The 15,314-nt window shown below is 41.9% G+C and overlaps 1 protein-coding gene across 1 annotated transcript; it reads left to right on the top strand.

Annotated features, from left to right (window-relative positions):
- Positions 1–15,216, top strand: AKT1S1 (AKT1 substrate 1). Its single transcript, XM_060780508.2, has 5 exons — positions 1–169; positions 4,188–4,654; positions 11,565–11,642; positions 11,917–12,065; positions 14,168–15,216. The coding sequence occupies exons 2-5, from the start codon at positions 4,189–4,191 to the stop codon at positions 14,309–14,311; spliced, it is 837 nt and encodes a 278-aa protein (XP_060636491.2). The 5' UTR covers positions 1–169; position 4,188; the 3' UTR covers positions 14,312–15,216.
- Positions 15,217–15,314: the final 98 nt, after the last annotated feature.

Genomic DNA, 15,314 nt, shown 5'->3' with positions numbered 1-15,314 from the left:
GGGAGGGGGAGGAGGAGGAGGCGGTTGTTGTTTAAAGAGGAGGGGGAGTTGGATGTCCTGGGGAAGGCTAAAGGTGAGAGGTCAGGGCTTGGCCTAGTTGCCCCGAAAGGGGGAGGCGGGGGAGGCTCCGGTGGTCAAGCTCGGAAGGAGAGTCCCGAAGCTGAGGAAGGTAATCAATGGGAAGGGGAATGCTCTGGGGCCATTGGGGGCTTTGCCTCATGTTTGGCGTTGGCTATCATTGTATCCTTCACCCAACTTGCTTTGTCTGGAAAAATAGTTATTTTGTACCCATTTCCCATGAATGTATGTCATTATCTGAGGGAACCTACGAGTCTTGGGTTCTGTTTGCTTTCCTTATTGAAATGGGGGCCAATGTTTCCCCCAAACATTGGACCCCATTTATGATGGAAGCCTTATTTGGAGTGTTTCCCAAAGCCTTTCTTAAGCTTTCTCCCCTTTCTCCCTTCTTTTTGCAGGTGGTCCTGTAGTCCTAGCTTGTATTATTGTTATTATGTTGTTGTTGTTATTTGCAACCCACTTTTATCTCTCTAGTCATGACACAAAGCTGATTACAACAACTGCAAAACAACAACAGCAAAACAACACAAACATCCAAGGCTGAGAAGGCCCAGGTGTCCTGGTTTCTATTATATTGTATAATGTGTGTGTGTGTGTATATATATATACATATGTGTGTGTATATATATATATATAATTATTATCCCACCTTTATCTCTCTACTCAAGACACAAAGTGGCTTACAACAATAGCAAAACAACACAACCATGCAAGGCTAAAAGAGGCCAGATGTGCTAGTTTCTATTATTATTATTATTAGTATCCCACATTTATCTCTCTAGTCATGACACAAAGCTGCGTACAACAATAGCAAAACAACAAAAAGAAAGCAACACAACCATGCAAGGCTGAGAGGGCCCAGGTGTCCTGGTTTCTATTATATATTATATGTATGTGTGTGTATATATATATATATTATCCCACCTTTAGCTCTCTACTCAAGACATAAAGCGGCTTACAACAACAACAAAACAACACAACTATGCAAGGCTAAAAGAGCCCAGGTGTCCTAGTTTCTATTATTATTATTATTATTATTATTATTATTATTACTATTATTACTATTATTAGTATCCCACATTTATCTCTCTAGTCATGACACAAAGCTGCTTACAACAATAGCAGAACAACAAAAAGAAAACAACACAACCATGCAAGGCTGAGAGGGTCCAGGTGTCCTGGTTTCTATTATTATATATACATTATTATTATTATCCCACATTTATCTCTCTTACTCAAGACATAAAGCGGCTTATGACAATTGCAAAACAACAACAACAAAACAATGCAATCATGCAAGGCTAAAAGAGCCCAGGTGTCCTGGTTTCTATTATTATTATTAACATCCCACATTTATCTCTCTAGTCAAGACACAAAGCTGCTTACAACAATAGCAAAACAACAGGAAGAAAACAATGCAATCATGCAAGGCTGAGAGTGCCCAGGTTTCCTGGTTTCTTTGTTGTTGTTGTTATTATTATTATTATTATTATTATTATTTGCATCCCACTTTTATCTCTCTAGTCAAGACAGAAGGCTGCTTACGATAGTTGCAAAGCAGCAACAACAAAACACAACTATGGAGGGCTAAGAGGGCCCAGGTGTCCTGGTTTCTATTATTATTATTATTATTAGCACCCTACTTTTATCTCTTTTGTCAAGACATAATCAGCTTATGATAATTGCAAAACAAGAAAACAACAAAACCATGCAAGGCTGAGAGGGCCCAGGTGCCCTGGTTTCTGTTGTTGTTATTATTATTTGCATCCCACTTTTATCTCTCTAGTCAAGACACGAAGCGGCTTACAACAACTGGAAAAGACGAAAACAACGCAACCATGCAAGGCTGAGAGGACCCAGATTTTCCTGGTTTCTGCCTTTCCACAGTTTGTAGCTGGTGCCCTTTCCTGTAGTTTGATACCACTTTAACAGCTGTGACTCAATGCTATGGAGTTATGCGATTTGTAGTTTGGTGAGGTGCCAGGGCCCTTTCGCCAAAGAGGCTGAAGACCTTGTGAACTACAACTCCCACAATCCCTTAGCATTGTACTCATAACAGTTACAGAGGGTCAAACTGCACCCAGAGCCCAGCTATTCTGATTTATTAACAAATTTTCCTCTACAAAAAAGCCAAGACTCTTGGTCTCTTTCCCAACGGGCAAACTTGGGCCCTCCAGGTGTTTTGGACTTTAATTCATACAATTCCTGACAGCTAGTAGGCCCAAGTTTGCCTATGCCTGCACTAGTCAATGAAGTGTGATATTAACCGATATTACACTGTATTGAGATTGTTTCCCTATCTTGGTTTGTTGATTCAGCTGAAACTATTTAGCCCCTAAATGATATGGTAACTTCTTTATGATTACAGTAGACCAAAATTCAAGCAGCCAGCAATTTTTTGAAGAAATAATCCTTTGAATTCTAAGAAAAGCTCTTTTTAAATCATACAGTAAAACTGTGTTACATTAAGTTTGTCTTCATTTGCTTTTGATTACTCCATTTCAATATTTTTCTCAAGTAAAGACAGAATTTATGGTATGGTATAGTATGGGGTACAGTGTTAGTTTGGCCTACTTTTAATAGTAACTCTCAAGGAACTAGAATCTACATTTATCCAGCATCTACAAATCCCTCAAGAGTCTGCTACTGTAGTTATTTTAATAGAAAGACTTTCAGAAAATGTGTGTAACACATTTTGTGAAAAGAGGCATGAAAATTATTCTTTAGGCTGAGACTTCCATAATCTCCAGTAAATATAAGCAGCTGTTGAGGCATTCTGGGAGCTGTAATCCTGCAAGCAACCATTCTGATATCTGTATTGTGTAATAATTTGTGTTTTGAGAGCTAGTATAGAGGGATAGTTTGAGCATTAAACTACAGCTTTTAAGATCAGGGCTTGAATCCTCACTGAGCCATGAAACTTGTTGTTGGACTTTGGGCACATCCTGTTCTCTCAGCCTCAGAGGAAACAATGGAAAACCTCTTTGGAATTAATCTTGCAAAAATATTAAATGATTAGGGCATTGTAAGTCAAAAACAGCGTGAAGGCACACAACAGCAACATGCCGAATTTACTCAAACTTAATGCTCACCTTTTTTGGCTAAATTACCGTGCCAAAGTTAGGGTGTGCATTAGATTTGTGTAATATGGTAATCTTAATGCTGACCTAAAGCAGAAGGGGAAGCTGCTTCAGGAGCACCTGGAGTTCTTATTTGAGGGATGAAATCTTTAATTTAATTGCCATTGCTCAATGCAATGCAATCCTGGAATTTGTAGTTTGTTGAGGCATCATCATTCTTTGGCGGAGAAGTCTTAAGACCTTGTAAAATCACTAACCCCATGACTCCATAGCATTGAACCAAGGCAATGAAAGTGGATTCATTGTACATAGATTGTACATTGAACATAGAACATAGATGCACCCTAAGATTTTCTTTTCCATTGCGGAAAGCTTTGGTGTTTTAGCACTTTTTTTCAAGAAGGAATTCTAAGCAGGCAGCAACCGTAATGGGCATATTATGAAGAGTGCACCTTTTGTCGTGAATACATTCATCAGCAAATACTTTTTTTGGTTTCAGGGTTTTGAGAATTGAGGATTAGATTTGATGGCCCATTAGACTCAAGTAAATGTGGGTAATTTAAAACCAAGTCTCTTTTTACCAAGTACAGACTATTAAATATTTCAAGTCAACTGAACTACATAAAAAGGGATTGGCTAAGTTTTTGTAAAAATACTCGATAGAGCGTTAATGCCAGGCATGGGCGAACTTTGGCTCTCTAGGTGTTTTGGACTTCAACTCCCACAATTCCTAACAACTGTTAGGAATTGTGGGAGTTGAAGTCCAAAACACCTGGAGGGCCTAAGTTCGCCCATGCCTTTTGAATGCCCTTCTCTTTTTGCTTGTGTGATAATCCTAGCATTGATAATAATAATAATAATAACTTTATTCTTATATGCCACCACCATCTCTCCGAAAGGACTCGGGGCAGCTTACAGATGGCACAAAGTGCCTAAAAACAAAAATAAAAGTGAACACAATATAAAATACAATAAAACACATGCACATATAAAAATATCAATTCAATTGATGCTTTTTTCTCTCTCCAGGATGACAGACATGGCAGATAACCACAAGGAGAGTTGGGCAGCCTTGGTTGCCGCAGCAGAACAGTACCGGCGTCAGACAGGAAACGAGATTGTGCTGCTCACCGCCTTCCGGGCCCCACCCCCGACCGGCTTCAGCTACATGCAGCATGGAAGTGGTGCTCTGGCGGACGCCGTCCAACGCTACCTCGAAGATATTGCGGTGGTTCACAAGACCACTGCCTTCACCTATGCGGCCCGCCCTCCCTCCACCCCTCGCCCGCCTCCCAGCCATGACTCCTATTCCAGGAGCTTGCCCCCAACCTACGCTCCAGAGGAGCCTGCCCCACACCGGACACCCACGCCCCAGGGGCCCTTGCCACAGGCCTCCGAAGTCCAGGAACCTGAAGATGATGATGATGAAGGAGACAGGAACACGTTGACTGAGTTGGAGCAGCCAGGTGGCAGAGACCATCCTAGTGACACCACCGGTAAGTCTGGGGTTGTTTTTAAAAAACATATGTAGAGTTTGTTTCCAAAATGTACCAAATCCTCCCAAAAAAGAGAGAACCGAGTTATAGGTGGCTGCTCATTGTTGGCTTTGTTGTTTATTCTGTCGCTTCCGGTTCTTCGTGACCTCATGGACCAGCCCATGCCAGAGCTCCATGTTGGTTATTGCCACCCCCAGCTCCTTCAAGATCAAGCCAGTCACTTCAAGGATAACATTCATCCATCTTGCCCTTGGTCGATCCCTCTTCTTTTTTCTTTGTTGGCTAGGAGTATTATACACAGGCATGGGCAGACTTTGGCCCTCCCTGTGGGAGTTGAATCCCAAAACACCTTTGCCCATGCCTGTTATACACAGATCAAAACTATCCACATAACCAATTCAGGGCTTGGAAATCTGCATTTTAGAGCAAAAGCATGTGTATCCTCAGTATGTTTTTGTTGTTGTTGATTCCTGTAAAATTTGTTGATTCCTGTAAAACAAGCTTCACATATATAGGCTGCATTTCCATCAAATGTGCATCCTAATGTTGTACGTCAACATAGTTTGCTTTCTAATCAACAAAACTGAAGCACAAAAGCAAGACAAAACAAATTGCATTAGGCAAAGGTTTAGAACACTGCAAATCATCCCCATTTTTTTTTTAAAAGCCTGGCTTAAGGAATATGCCAAAGGTTCAACAGTAAAATAAAATGGTGGACATGTATCATTTCTGGAAGTATGCATGATAGAAGGGAGTCCTTCAAGACCTGTGTTTGCTGTTGCTAATAGGCCAAAATAATAGTTTAGAGGCAAAATCTGAAGTAATATGGGTGGTTTCTCCAGAATCTTTAAAAAGTGTGATTATTAAGCGTTAACTGAGAACTGGATTATTTATTAGTTTATTTATTTTTGAACCACTCAAGCGAGCTATCAATAAATATAAAACAATTCAAGTAAAATCAGTGTAAATGCATTTACATTTTACTATAAGAATTAATAAAAATAATAAAACTTTTGTGTCATTAAAACTGTTAAACATTAAACTATGAAATGCATTAAAATTGCACACCCACTCAAGAATCCTATGACAGTGTCCCAACAGCTCTCCTCCCATCAATTGATAAATGCCCAATGGCAGAGGAAGGTTTTCCCCTTCCTATGAAAGGCAAGCAGGAATGGGGCCATTCCGATCTCTCTAGGAGAAAGTTAGAGTGGAAGCAGAAGCCGAAAAAGCCCTATCCCTTGTTCCTACCAGAACAGATAATGTGAGTAACCTGGATTATGTGGCAGTGTAGAAGGGGCCTGAAAGGGTGGTGGGACAGAGAGAAGGTTCTGGATTAAGGTGATTAGTGCCATGGAGCAGTTTAAAAAACAGGATTCCCTTTTTGGCACATGTATGAACTGTTCTATGTATAAGGTAAAGATTTCCCCTGACATTAAGTCTAGTCGTGTCCGACTCTGGGAATGGTACTTATCTCAATTTCTAAGCTGAAGAGCCGGCATTGTCCGTAGACACTTCCAAGGTCGTGTGGTCAGCATGACTGCATGGAGAGCTGTTATCTTCCCACAGAAGTGGTACCTATTGATCTACTCACATTTGCATGTTTTTGAATTACTAGCTTGGCAGAAGCTGGGCCTAACAATGGGAGCTCACCCCGCTCCTCAGATTCAAACCACCAACAAGTTCAGCAGCTCAGCGGTTTAACCCACTGCGCCACCAGGGGGCCCATCTAGGATTAATCACATTGAAATTAAATAATAATTAAAATAATACAAAGATTGAAGTACAAAGTCTTCATGAGTGAACTATTTTCAGCTCAGCCACTTCAGTGACACTAGCATCTTGATCCTGTGCATTTTATTCTGCTATTCAAGTAATATATAGTAGATTGGATGATAACAGAAACATCTGGAGATTCTGGAAATGGCTGGGAAAGAAGAATAAGCAAGATATACACTTTTCCCTTCATCATTAGACCCCTAGCTATTGATGAATCAGGAGCAATTGCACCAATTAATTAATAATATCTGGTCCTGTTCATTTAAGAGCTTCTTTATTCTAATGAGAAGTTTAAAGAAGCAACCTGAAGTTGATCTCAAATCCCCCAAGACCTCACAGGGCATTTTAAAAGTAATGAAGAATAATTATTTATTATACAAAATCAATAGCTATATTAGCTATGACACTATTTTACAGAAGACTTAATGTTTAATATCCCCAAAAGTAACAGGAAATGTAATTATTTCCAAGTTCTGGATTTCCACAAGCGCTGGGCTTGAGATGTTAGGGAATGGCCAAAGGACATATAGTGAGTTGAGGTAAACATGCTGTTGTTGTGCTCTTAGGTCAGTGTTTCTTAACTGGGAGGTCGCGAAGAGGGTTTCAGAGGGGTCGCGAAAGACCATCAGATAGGGGCTCTTTGATTGTAGGTGAACTATAAATCCCAGCAACTATAGCTCCCAAATGTCAAGGTCTATTTTCCCCAAACTCCACCAGTGTTCACATTTTGGCATATTGAGGTGAACTACAACTCCTAAACTGAAGGTCAATGCCCATCAAACCCTTCCAGTATTTTCTGTTGGTCATGGGAGTTCTGTGTGCCAAGTTTGGTTCAGTTCCATTGTTGATGGAGTTCCAAATGCTCTTTGATTGTAGGTGAACTATAAATCCCAGTAACTACAGCTCCCAAATGTCAAGGTCTATTTCCCCCAAAACTCTACCAGTGTTCACATGTCGGCAAATTGAGTATTTGTGCCAAGTTTGGTCCAGATTCATCATTGTTTGTGTCTACAGTGCTCTGGATGTAGGTGAACTACAACTGTAAAACTCAAGGTCAATGCCCACCAAACCCTTCCAGTATTTTCTGTTAGTCATGGGAGTTCTGTGTGCCAAGTTTGGCCTAATTCTAGTGTTGGTGGTATTCAGAATGCTCTTTGATTTTAGGTGAACTATAAATCCCAGCCACTGCAACTCTCAAATGACAATATCATTCCCTTCCAACTCCACCAGCATTCAAATTTGGGTGTATCGGGTATTTGTACCGAATTTTGTCCAGTGAATGAAAATACATCCTGCACATTAGATACTTACATTCTGATTCACAACAGTAGCAAAATTACAGTTAGGAAGTAGCTACAAAAATGATTTTCTGTTTGTGGGTCACCACAACATGAAGAACCATATTATGGAGTCACAGCATTAGGAAAGTTGAGAACCACTGTCTTAGACGCTTCATAAGCACTTGTCTACATTGCATAGAAAGAGGGAACAATGCGAGAGAGGACGTGATCTTATAAAGTTTGGAGGGCTGTTATTGTCACAAGCTAGTTATTCATCCAAAACCCTTCTCATTTTTCCCTAAAGCATTGCTACTTTTGGATGAACAAAACTACTGAGCAAAAAAAGTACTGTGTATTTGTATTCTGCCTTTTTTATGCCTCAGAGGAAGGTAGTGGCAAACCTCTTCTGAACAAATCTTGCCAAGAAAACCCTGTGATAGGTGTCTGTTAGGGTGGCCATAGGTCATAAACAACTTGAAGGCACAGAACAACAACATATGTGACTCCGGGGTAGGGTGTGTGGATAAGATACCATGCTTCTTTGTAGCTTATAACCTCGCTAAAACAACCAGGTTTCTGTGTGTCCTCATGTGTAATTCATGTGTTGTGCTATTGTTCATGTTTATTGCTTATTTTGTTTATGAGATTTATTTTAATTGTTTTGCATTGCTTGTTGTTATTGCTTTTGTTATTGATGTGTTGTGGGCTCAGCCTCATGTAAGCCGCTCCGAGTCACTTGGGGAGATGGTAGCGGGGTATAAATAAAGTTATTATTATTATTATTATTATTATTATTATTATTATTGAGCCTCCATATTATTATTATTATGGAGCCCCCGGTGACGCAGTGGGTTAAAGCCCTGTGCCCGCAGGACTGAAGACCGACAGGTCACAGGTTCGAATCCAGGGAGAGGCGGGTGAGCTCCCTCTATCAGCTCCAGCTCCTCATGCGGGGACATGAGAGAAGCCTCCCACAAGGATGATAAAAACATCAAAATCATCCAGGCGTCCCCTGGGCAACGTCCTTGCAGACGGCCAATTCTCTCACAACAGGATGCTCCTGACACGACCAAATATATATATATATATATATATATATATATATATATATATATATATATATTAGTTCTTCCAAAGTTACTATTTTGGACTACAATTCCCATAATCCCCAACAAGAGGATTTCTGGGGTTAGTGCAAAGGGGCACTTTCCCAAGCTCTGCATCTTGCTTTCTGATCTTTTGGCCTCTCCTGCTCCCTTGTGACCCCCCCCCCCCCAACCTTGTTTGTCCATTGGCCGAATGAACATGATACTCCTGAATGCGTAGAGAAGAGCAGGGGTATTTTTAGCGAGTGGGGTTAGGGAGTTAATGCTGAGACGTGCCAAGACCATAGGTCTCTGTGGTGTCTGTGGTTATTGCTGAAACCCAGTAAAGTTCCTTGGCCCAAGTCACTTGGAGTCCCATTTTGAGCCAGAAAGTCCATGTTGGTCTGCAACCGTTGGACTCATCCCCTTTGGTTGAATAAAATGCTCTTAGATGAGTCTCGTCCAACTTGGTACTCTAAAGATCTGTTGGACTACTGTCCTCATTATCCCTACTTAGCAACTTTAACTAATGAGAGATGTAGTCCTTGCTATCGGGAGGCTGCTATCTTAGAGAAAGCTGTTCCATATCTGAACTAACTTGTCATCTAATCTGCCTCTGAGGGTAAGTTAGAACATAAGAGGCCTGCTGGACCTGATAAAAGGGCCGTCTAGTCTGACATCCTAATCACGTAATGATTGTGTTGCCAGGTTTTTCAGGCAGCCATAAGGAAAGGTCAAAATTCATGCCATGCAGCATACAGCGCCATGGATATTATTGCAGTTATAGTCAATTGTAATTCTCTTAATGAACCTTTGGGAGCCCCGTAAATTGAGGTTCATGTTTTTATGGTTACATATAATGTTAATGTTTAATTGTTTGTATAATGTTAGGTCTTATGTTATAATTAGTCATTGGATATCAGTTTGCTTTAGGATTGGGTGGGTTATCATGTATTCATGTCTGTACTTGTTTTAAGGCACTGAATGTTTGCCTTGGTGATTTTTGGTTGCTGGAATCCCCTAGGCAAGATCCCCTAGGCAGAATACAAATTAAGTATTATTATTATTATTACTATTATTATTATTACTATTACTATTATTATTACTATTAAATTTATTTATTTACTTTCAGGAAATAGCTGATTATGTACCATTTAATCCCAAATAATTTTTTTCAATTAAATTATCCATGTGTTTCCTTGTAAAGTTAACATATTGTCCTAATTCATACAATGCACGATTCACATATTTCTGTCTTTATGAAGAGCCCACATATGAAAATCCAGGATCTTTCAGCATCTAATAATAATAATAATAACAACAACAACAACAACTTTATTTTTTGTACTCCGTCTCCATCTCCGCGAAGGGACTCAGTGTGGCTTACATATGGCACAATGTGCCTAAAACAGTGCATAAAATAAACACACAATACAATACAGAATAAAACCGAAAGCATATAAAACAAGAATCTAAACTCAAATACAGTGCCCAATAACCAATGGCAAGAACTGTCATAACAATGTATTGCTGAAGGCTTTCATGGCCGGAATCACTGGGTGGTTGTAGGTTTTTTGGGCTGTATGGCCACGTTCTAGAAGCATTATCTCCTGACGTTTTGCCTGCATCTATGGCAGGCATCCTCAGAGGTTGTGAGGACCTTACAGCCTCTAAGGATGCCTGCCATAGATGCAGGCGAAATGTCAGGAGAGAATGCTTCTAGAACATGGCCATATAGCCTGAAAAAACTACAACTGTTTACTGTTCATGTTTGTGATAGCTGACAATCTAATAGATCTATTACAGAGAGGCAAAATCAAACCAAACTAGTTACCAGTTATTTTCCAGCAGTTATATGTACCAACTCATGTTAGAATTGTATGTTGATGTAGAAATCACGAGGAACACATGGACCCTTTACTAGGAGAAAGGTGAGTTAGAAAAGCAAGAAGTTCCTCACCTTGGCTCTAACATTAGAAGGACCTTCTTGATTATCAGAATAGTTCAATAATGGAACCATTTGCCTAAAGTAAGTGGTGAGTCTCCTCAAAAATGGAGGCTGGACAGCTACCTGCAGAAGATGCCCTAGTTGAAGATACTGAATTCAGCAAGGATTTGGACATGATGTTCCATTAAACACCTTTAAACTTTATGAATGTATGAAATGTTTAATTTTTTTATCGTGTCAGAAACGACTTGAGAAACTGCAAGTCGCTTCTGCTGTGAGAGAATTGGCCGTCTGCAGAGACATTGTCCAGGGGACACCCGGATGTATTATCCTGTGGGGGGCTTCTCCCATATCTCCACATAGGAAGCTGGAGCTGACAGATGGGAGCTCACCCCATCTCATGGATTTGAACTGCCGACCTTCAAGTCAGCAGTTCGGCCAGCTCAAGGGTTTAACCCAGTGGTTCTCAACCTGGGGTAACCCGGTTGTTTTTGGCCTACAACTCCCAGAAATCCCAGCCAGTTTACCAGCTGTTAGGGTTTCTGGGAGTTGTAGGCCAAAACACCTGGGGATCCACAGGTTGAGAACCACTGGTTTAACCCATTGCATCACTTCACCTAAAATCTTTGATGAGAGTTTAAATAAAAGCCACGTCCCAGTCCAAAGACATGTGTGTATTTGATTCAGAGATTGCTCCGTCTTGCCTTTACTTATGGGATCCCTTTATGGAAAACAACAATAGCTGTTATTGTGTTTTGAAAACTCTCTTTCTCTCCACTCCCCCCCCCCCTGTATTTCCATCCAAAATCCACTTCCAGGTCTGTTTGTGATGGATGAGGACTCCCCAACGCAGGACTACGAACCCTTCTTTGACTCCGATTTGGAGAGCACTGATGGTAAGTGGTGGCCAGGGGAAATAACTGAAAAACAACACATTATCAAAAAAGCGAACTCAGATATTAAAGTCAAGTTAAACAAGAGATTGGGTTGATATTGTTGTAGTTCCCAACGCCTTTTGGGAATATGGTGAAACTTTGTACAATGGTTAAGTTAGGATACCCCCCACCCCACCCCCAGGATAATGTGAGATGACAGTGCTTACTGTTACTGATTCCCGCTTTCTTCTGCTCCTTCTGCGCCCACTCTTCCCACTCCTGGCTGTTCTTCTAGATGGGAGTCTGAGCGAAGAGGCTCCAGGGCAGGTGGCCCCCCCAACACTCAGCCATCAATATGCCAAATCCTTGCCGGTGTCAGTGCCCATCTGGGGCTTCAAGGAACAGCGGCAAGAGCTGCGATCTTCAGATGAAGAGACCAGCAAGGTGAGTAGGGGAGGGTACTGGCTGTGCTTGCTGAGGGATTTCAAAGTTGTAATCACTTTGTATCTTTTGCAACCTAATAATAATAATAATAATAATAATAATAACCTATATAAATAAAAAATGTAATGTTCGTTTGTGGGATTAACAGAACTCAAAAACCACTGGGGGAATTGACACCAAATTTGGACACAAGATACCTAACAACCCAATGTATGTCCTTCACTAAAAAAATGATTTTGTCATTTTGGAGTTGTAGTTTCTGGGATTTATAGTTCACCTACAACCAAAGAGCATTCTGAACTCCACCAACGATGGAATTAAACCAAATTTGGCACACAGTTTTCCCATGACCAACAGAAAACACTAGAAGGGTTTGGTGGCATTGACCTTGAGTTTGGGAGTTGTAGTTCACCTGCATCCAGAGATCACTGTAGACTCAAACAATGATGGGTCTGGACCAAAGTCTACACAAATACTCAATATGCCCAGGTCTGGCGTCTCGAGGAATAGATGCAGCTGGCACACAAGTTTTAATTGTGTGAAGGCGCTCCTGACTACTGCTGATACCTGGAATACCTGGGGTTTCAGGGTCAACGATGAGTCCAGGATCACCCCCAGACTGTGGGCTAGACCCCATTCAACACAGGCTGTAATCCCATATCCAGATCCGCCTTTCAACTGACCAGGAGTACCTTCGTCTTGTCTAAATTTAATTTCAGCTTTTTGGCCCTCATCTAGTCCATCACTGCTGGCTGGCACTGGTTTGGGGCCAGGACAGCATCCTTGGCATTTGGTGGGAAGGAGTAAAAGAGTTGGGTGTCGTCCACATAGATTGGATACTGAACTCCAAAACTCTGGATGATCTCTCCCAGCGGTTTCATGTGAATGTTAAACAGCATGGGGGACAGAATTGAACCCTGAGGGACCCTGTAGGCCAACAGCCTGCGAGTCGAACAGGAGTCCCCCAGCTCCACCCTCTGGGTTTGTCCCTCCAGGAAGGACCGGAGTCACTGTAGAACAGTGCCTCCAAGCCCCATCCCAGAAAGACGACCCAGAAAGATACCATGGTTGATGGTATCAAAAGCCACTGAGAGGTCCAGGAGAACTAGTAGAGACACACTCCCCCCTATCTAGCTGTCTTCATAGATCATCCACCAAGGCGACCAGTATCATTTCTGTCCCATAGCCAGGCCTCAAACCAGATTGGGATGGATCTGGATATTTGGTTTCATCCAAGAACCTTTGACGTTGTGAGGCCACCACCTTCTCTAGAACCTTGCAGAGTAAGGGGAGATTTAGTACTGGCCTATAGTTGTTGAGTGGGAGCCAATGCCGGTTTCTTCAATAAGGGTCTAACTACTGCCTCCTTGAAAATACTTGGCATTATGCCCTGCATGAAGGAGGTGTTCACCAGTACCTGCACCCACTCTGCCAGTCCCCATCCGACCCCCCCCCCCCCACCCCCGGTCTGATTTTATAAGCCAGGAGGGGTCCAGTGAGCAGATGAGCAAGCAACCTTGCCTTCAGGGAGATCATGCAGCCTTGCAAACCTAGCTATGCAGGTCTCATATTTTCCAGTGGCTAAAATACATTTGTGAGCTAAAATAACCTGTGTTCAGTTCTCAACCAGTTCTACTTTCTGACAATGTTCTGATTCCTAAATCACCAGATAAGTAAGGGCTGTCATCCTTTTTTTAAGTTTCTGAGATCTGCTATGCCTGCAGTTAGCCTTGAATTCATATGACTAATATTTTTTGTAAATTCAGGTGTTTTGTGGTTGGCTATTACTTGTTAATTTTCTTCAGTGCCAGCAGAATAAATGGTGCAGAATAGTTTGGTGTGTATTTTAGGCAGAAATCAGCTTTCTTGATGTTGGATATTTTCAAAAGTATTGAATGCCTATGACAAGTGGGAGGTGAAGTCCCAAGGTTGGGAGAATTATTTTTGTTGACCTGGGGATGGTAGTTTAAAAAAACATTTTTGCATGGTAGGCACTGTTAAGAGGTGAAGTTAAGAACCACCAAGGGCAGGAAATGTGGAAAATCCTGGGAAATAAGGGGGCGAAAGTCCTCCATTTTCTCATTGTACTTCCCTTTTTGCAGCATTCATCTCCTGATCTTGAGAAGATTGCTGCCAGCATGCGGGCGCTGGTGCTGCGAGTCTCGGACGGCACAGAGATGTTTGGGGACCTGCCTCGGCCACGGCTCAACACGAGCGACTTCCAGAAGCTGCAGCGGAAATACTGATGGATCTGGGGGTCCCTTTGCCTCCCCCTCCCCAGTTGGTGCCCTTCTCCCCCACTCCCTTCAAAGTCCGGTGGACAGGGTTGGAAGCTGCCCTCAAGCCATACAGTCCAAATCTTCCCTCTCCTCCAAGCTTGAGCTCCCATAAACTTTAACTTACAGTGATCACCTCAATCTCACACTACAGTTGGGCTGGAGGGTCTCATGAACCCCCTCCTCTCTCCAGCTCAGAAAACCTGTCCTACATTGTCTTTTATCTTGGATAACTAGGAGTGACGATAGCTGTTCTGTAAGGGGGTACTGACATCCATACATTTAAATGAGGAAAGGAAAAAAAACACACTACAAAGAGTTACTGACAAAACTTTCACCGCATCCCCCTTTGTGTGCTCCCCACTCTACCAGCCCTGGCTGCTGATGGCTCCCTTAATCAGAATAGTTTTTCTTTTCTTTTCTAATCCCTGTTTCCCTTATAAGTGTCTTAAAAGATCCTTTGCACATAGGCTGGGTTTGTCTGCACTTCAGTTTGAGCCCTCGTTGGAGTGATGGGGAGGTACTGTCATTTTCTTCTTCTTCTCTCCCCTCTCTTCTTCCTCCCCATGCAGAAGTCTCTGCCAGTTTGCAGGAGTGGCATTTCAGGGTCTTTCCTTTTCCTGTTGCGGAGGGTGGTTCAGATATGAGCCTTGATGGGGGCTCTAAGAGTCACACACAACCCTCTGTTTATCCCCTTCTTTCTGCCACCTTGCTCGCCCAGCATACTTTTGTATCAGATTTTCAAGGGCTCTTTCTGGCTCTGGCCCTCTATTTTTGTCCAAAGATGATTGGTGAATTGGAAGGGAGAGGATGTATTATTTTTTTCTCCTTCCTGCCAACCTACTAGCCAATAATAAAAATATGTCTTTTACCAACTCCTTGTGTTGTGTTGTCTGAAAGGATACAGTTTAGATAACTAAAGAAAAGAGCAAGATATCTAAAGTGAGAAAGCCTCGAACTGCACTACCAGAAA

The sequence above is a fragment of the Anolis sagrei genome, chromosome 6 (assembly GCF_037176765.1).
Source record: "Anolis sagrei isolate rAnoSag1 chromosome 6, rAnoSag1.mat, whole genome shotgun sequence".
Taxonomy (NCBI): Eukaryota; Metazoa; Chordata; class Lepidosauria; order Squamata; family Dactyloidae; genus Anolis; species Anolis sagrei.
This window is presented reverse-complemented; position numbering and strand designations above follow the sequence as displayed.

What these genes read in the sequence shown, in the direction of transcription:
- AKT1S1 (XM_060780508.2), top strand. Translation starts at nt 4,189, where the DNA reads ATGACAGACATGGCAGATAACCACAAGGAGAGTTGGGCAGCCTTGGTT. An exon ending in CCATCCTAGTGACACCACCG is followed by an intron (nt 4,655 to 11,564) that starts GTAAGTCTGGGG and finishes ATCCACTTCCAG; the next exon opens with GTCTGTTTGTGATGGATGAG. An exon ending in CAGATGAAGAGACCAGCAAG is followed by an intron (nt 12,066 to 14,167) that starts GTGAGTAGGGGA and finishes CCCTTTTTGCAG; the next exon opens with CATTCATCTCCTGATCTTGA.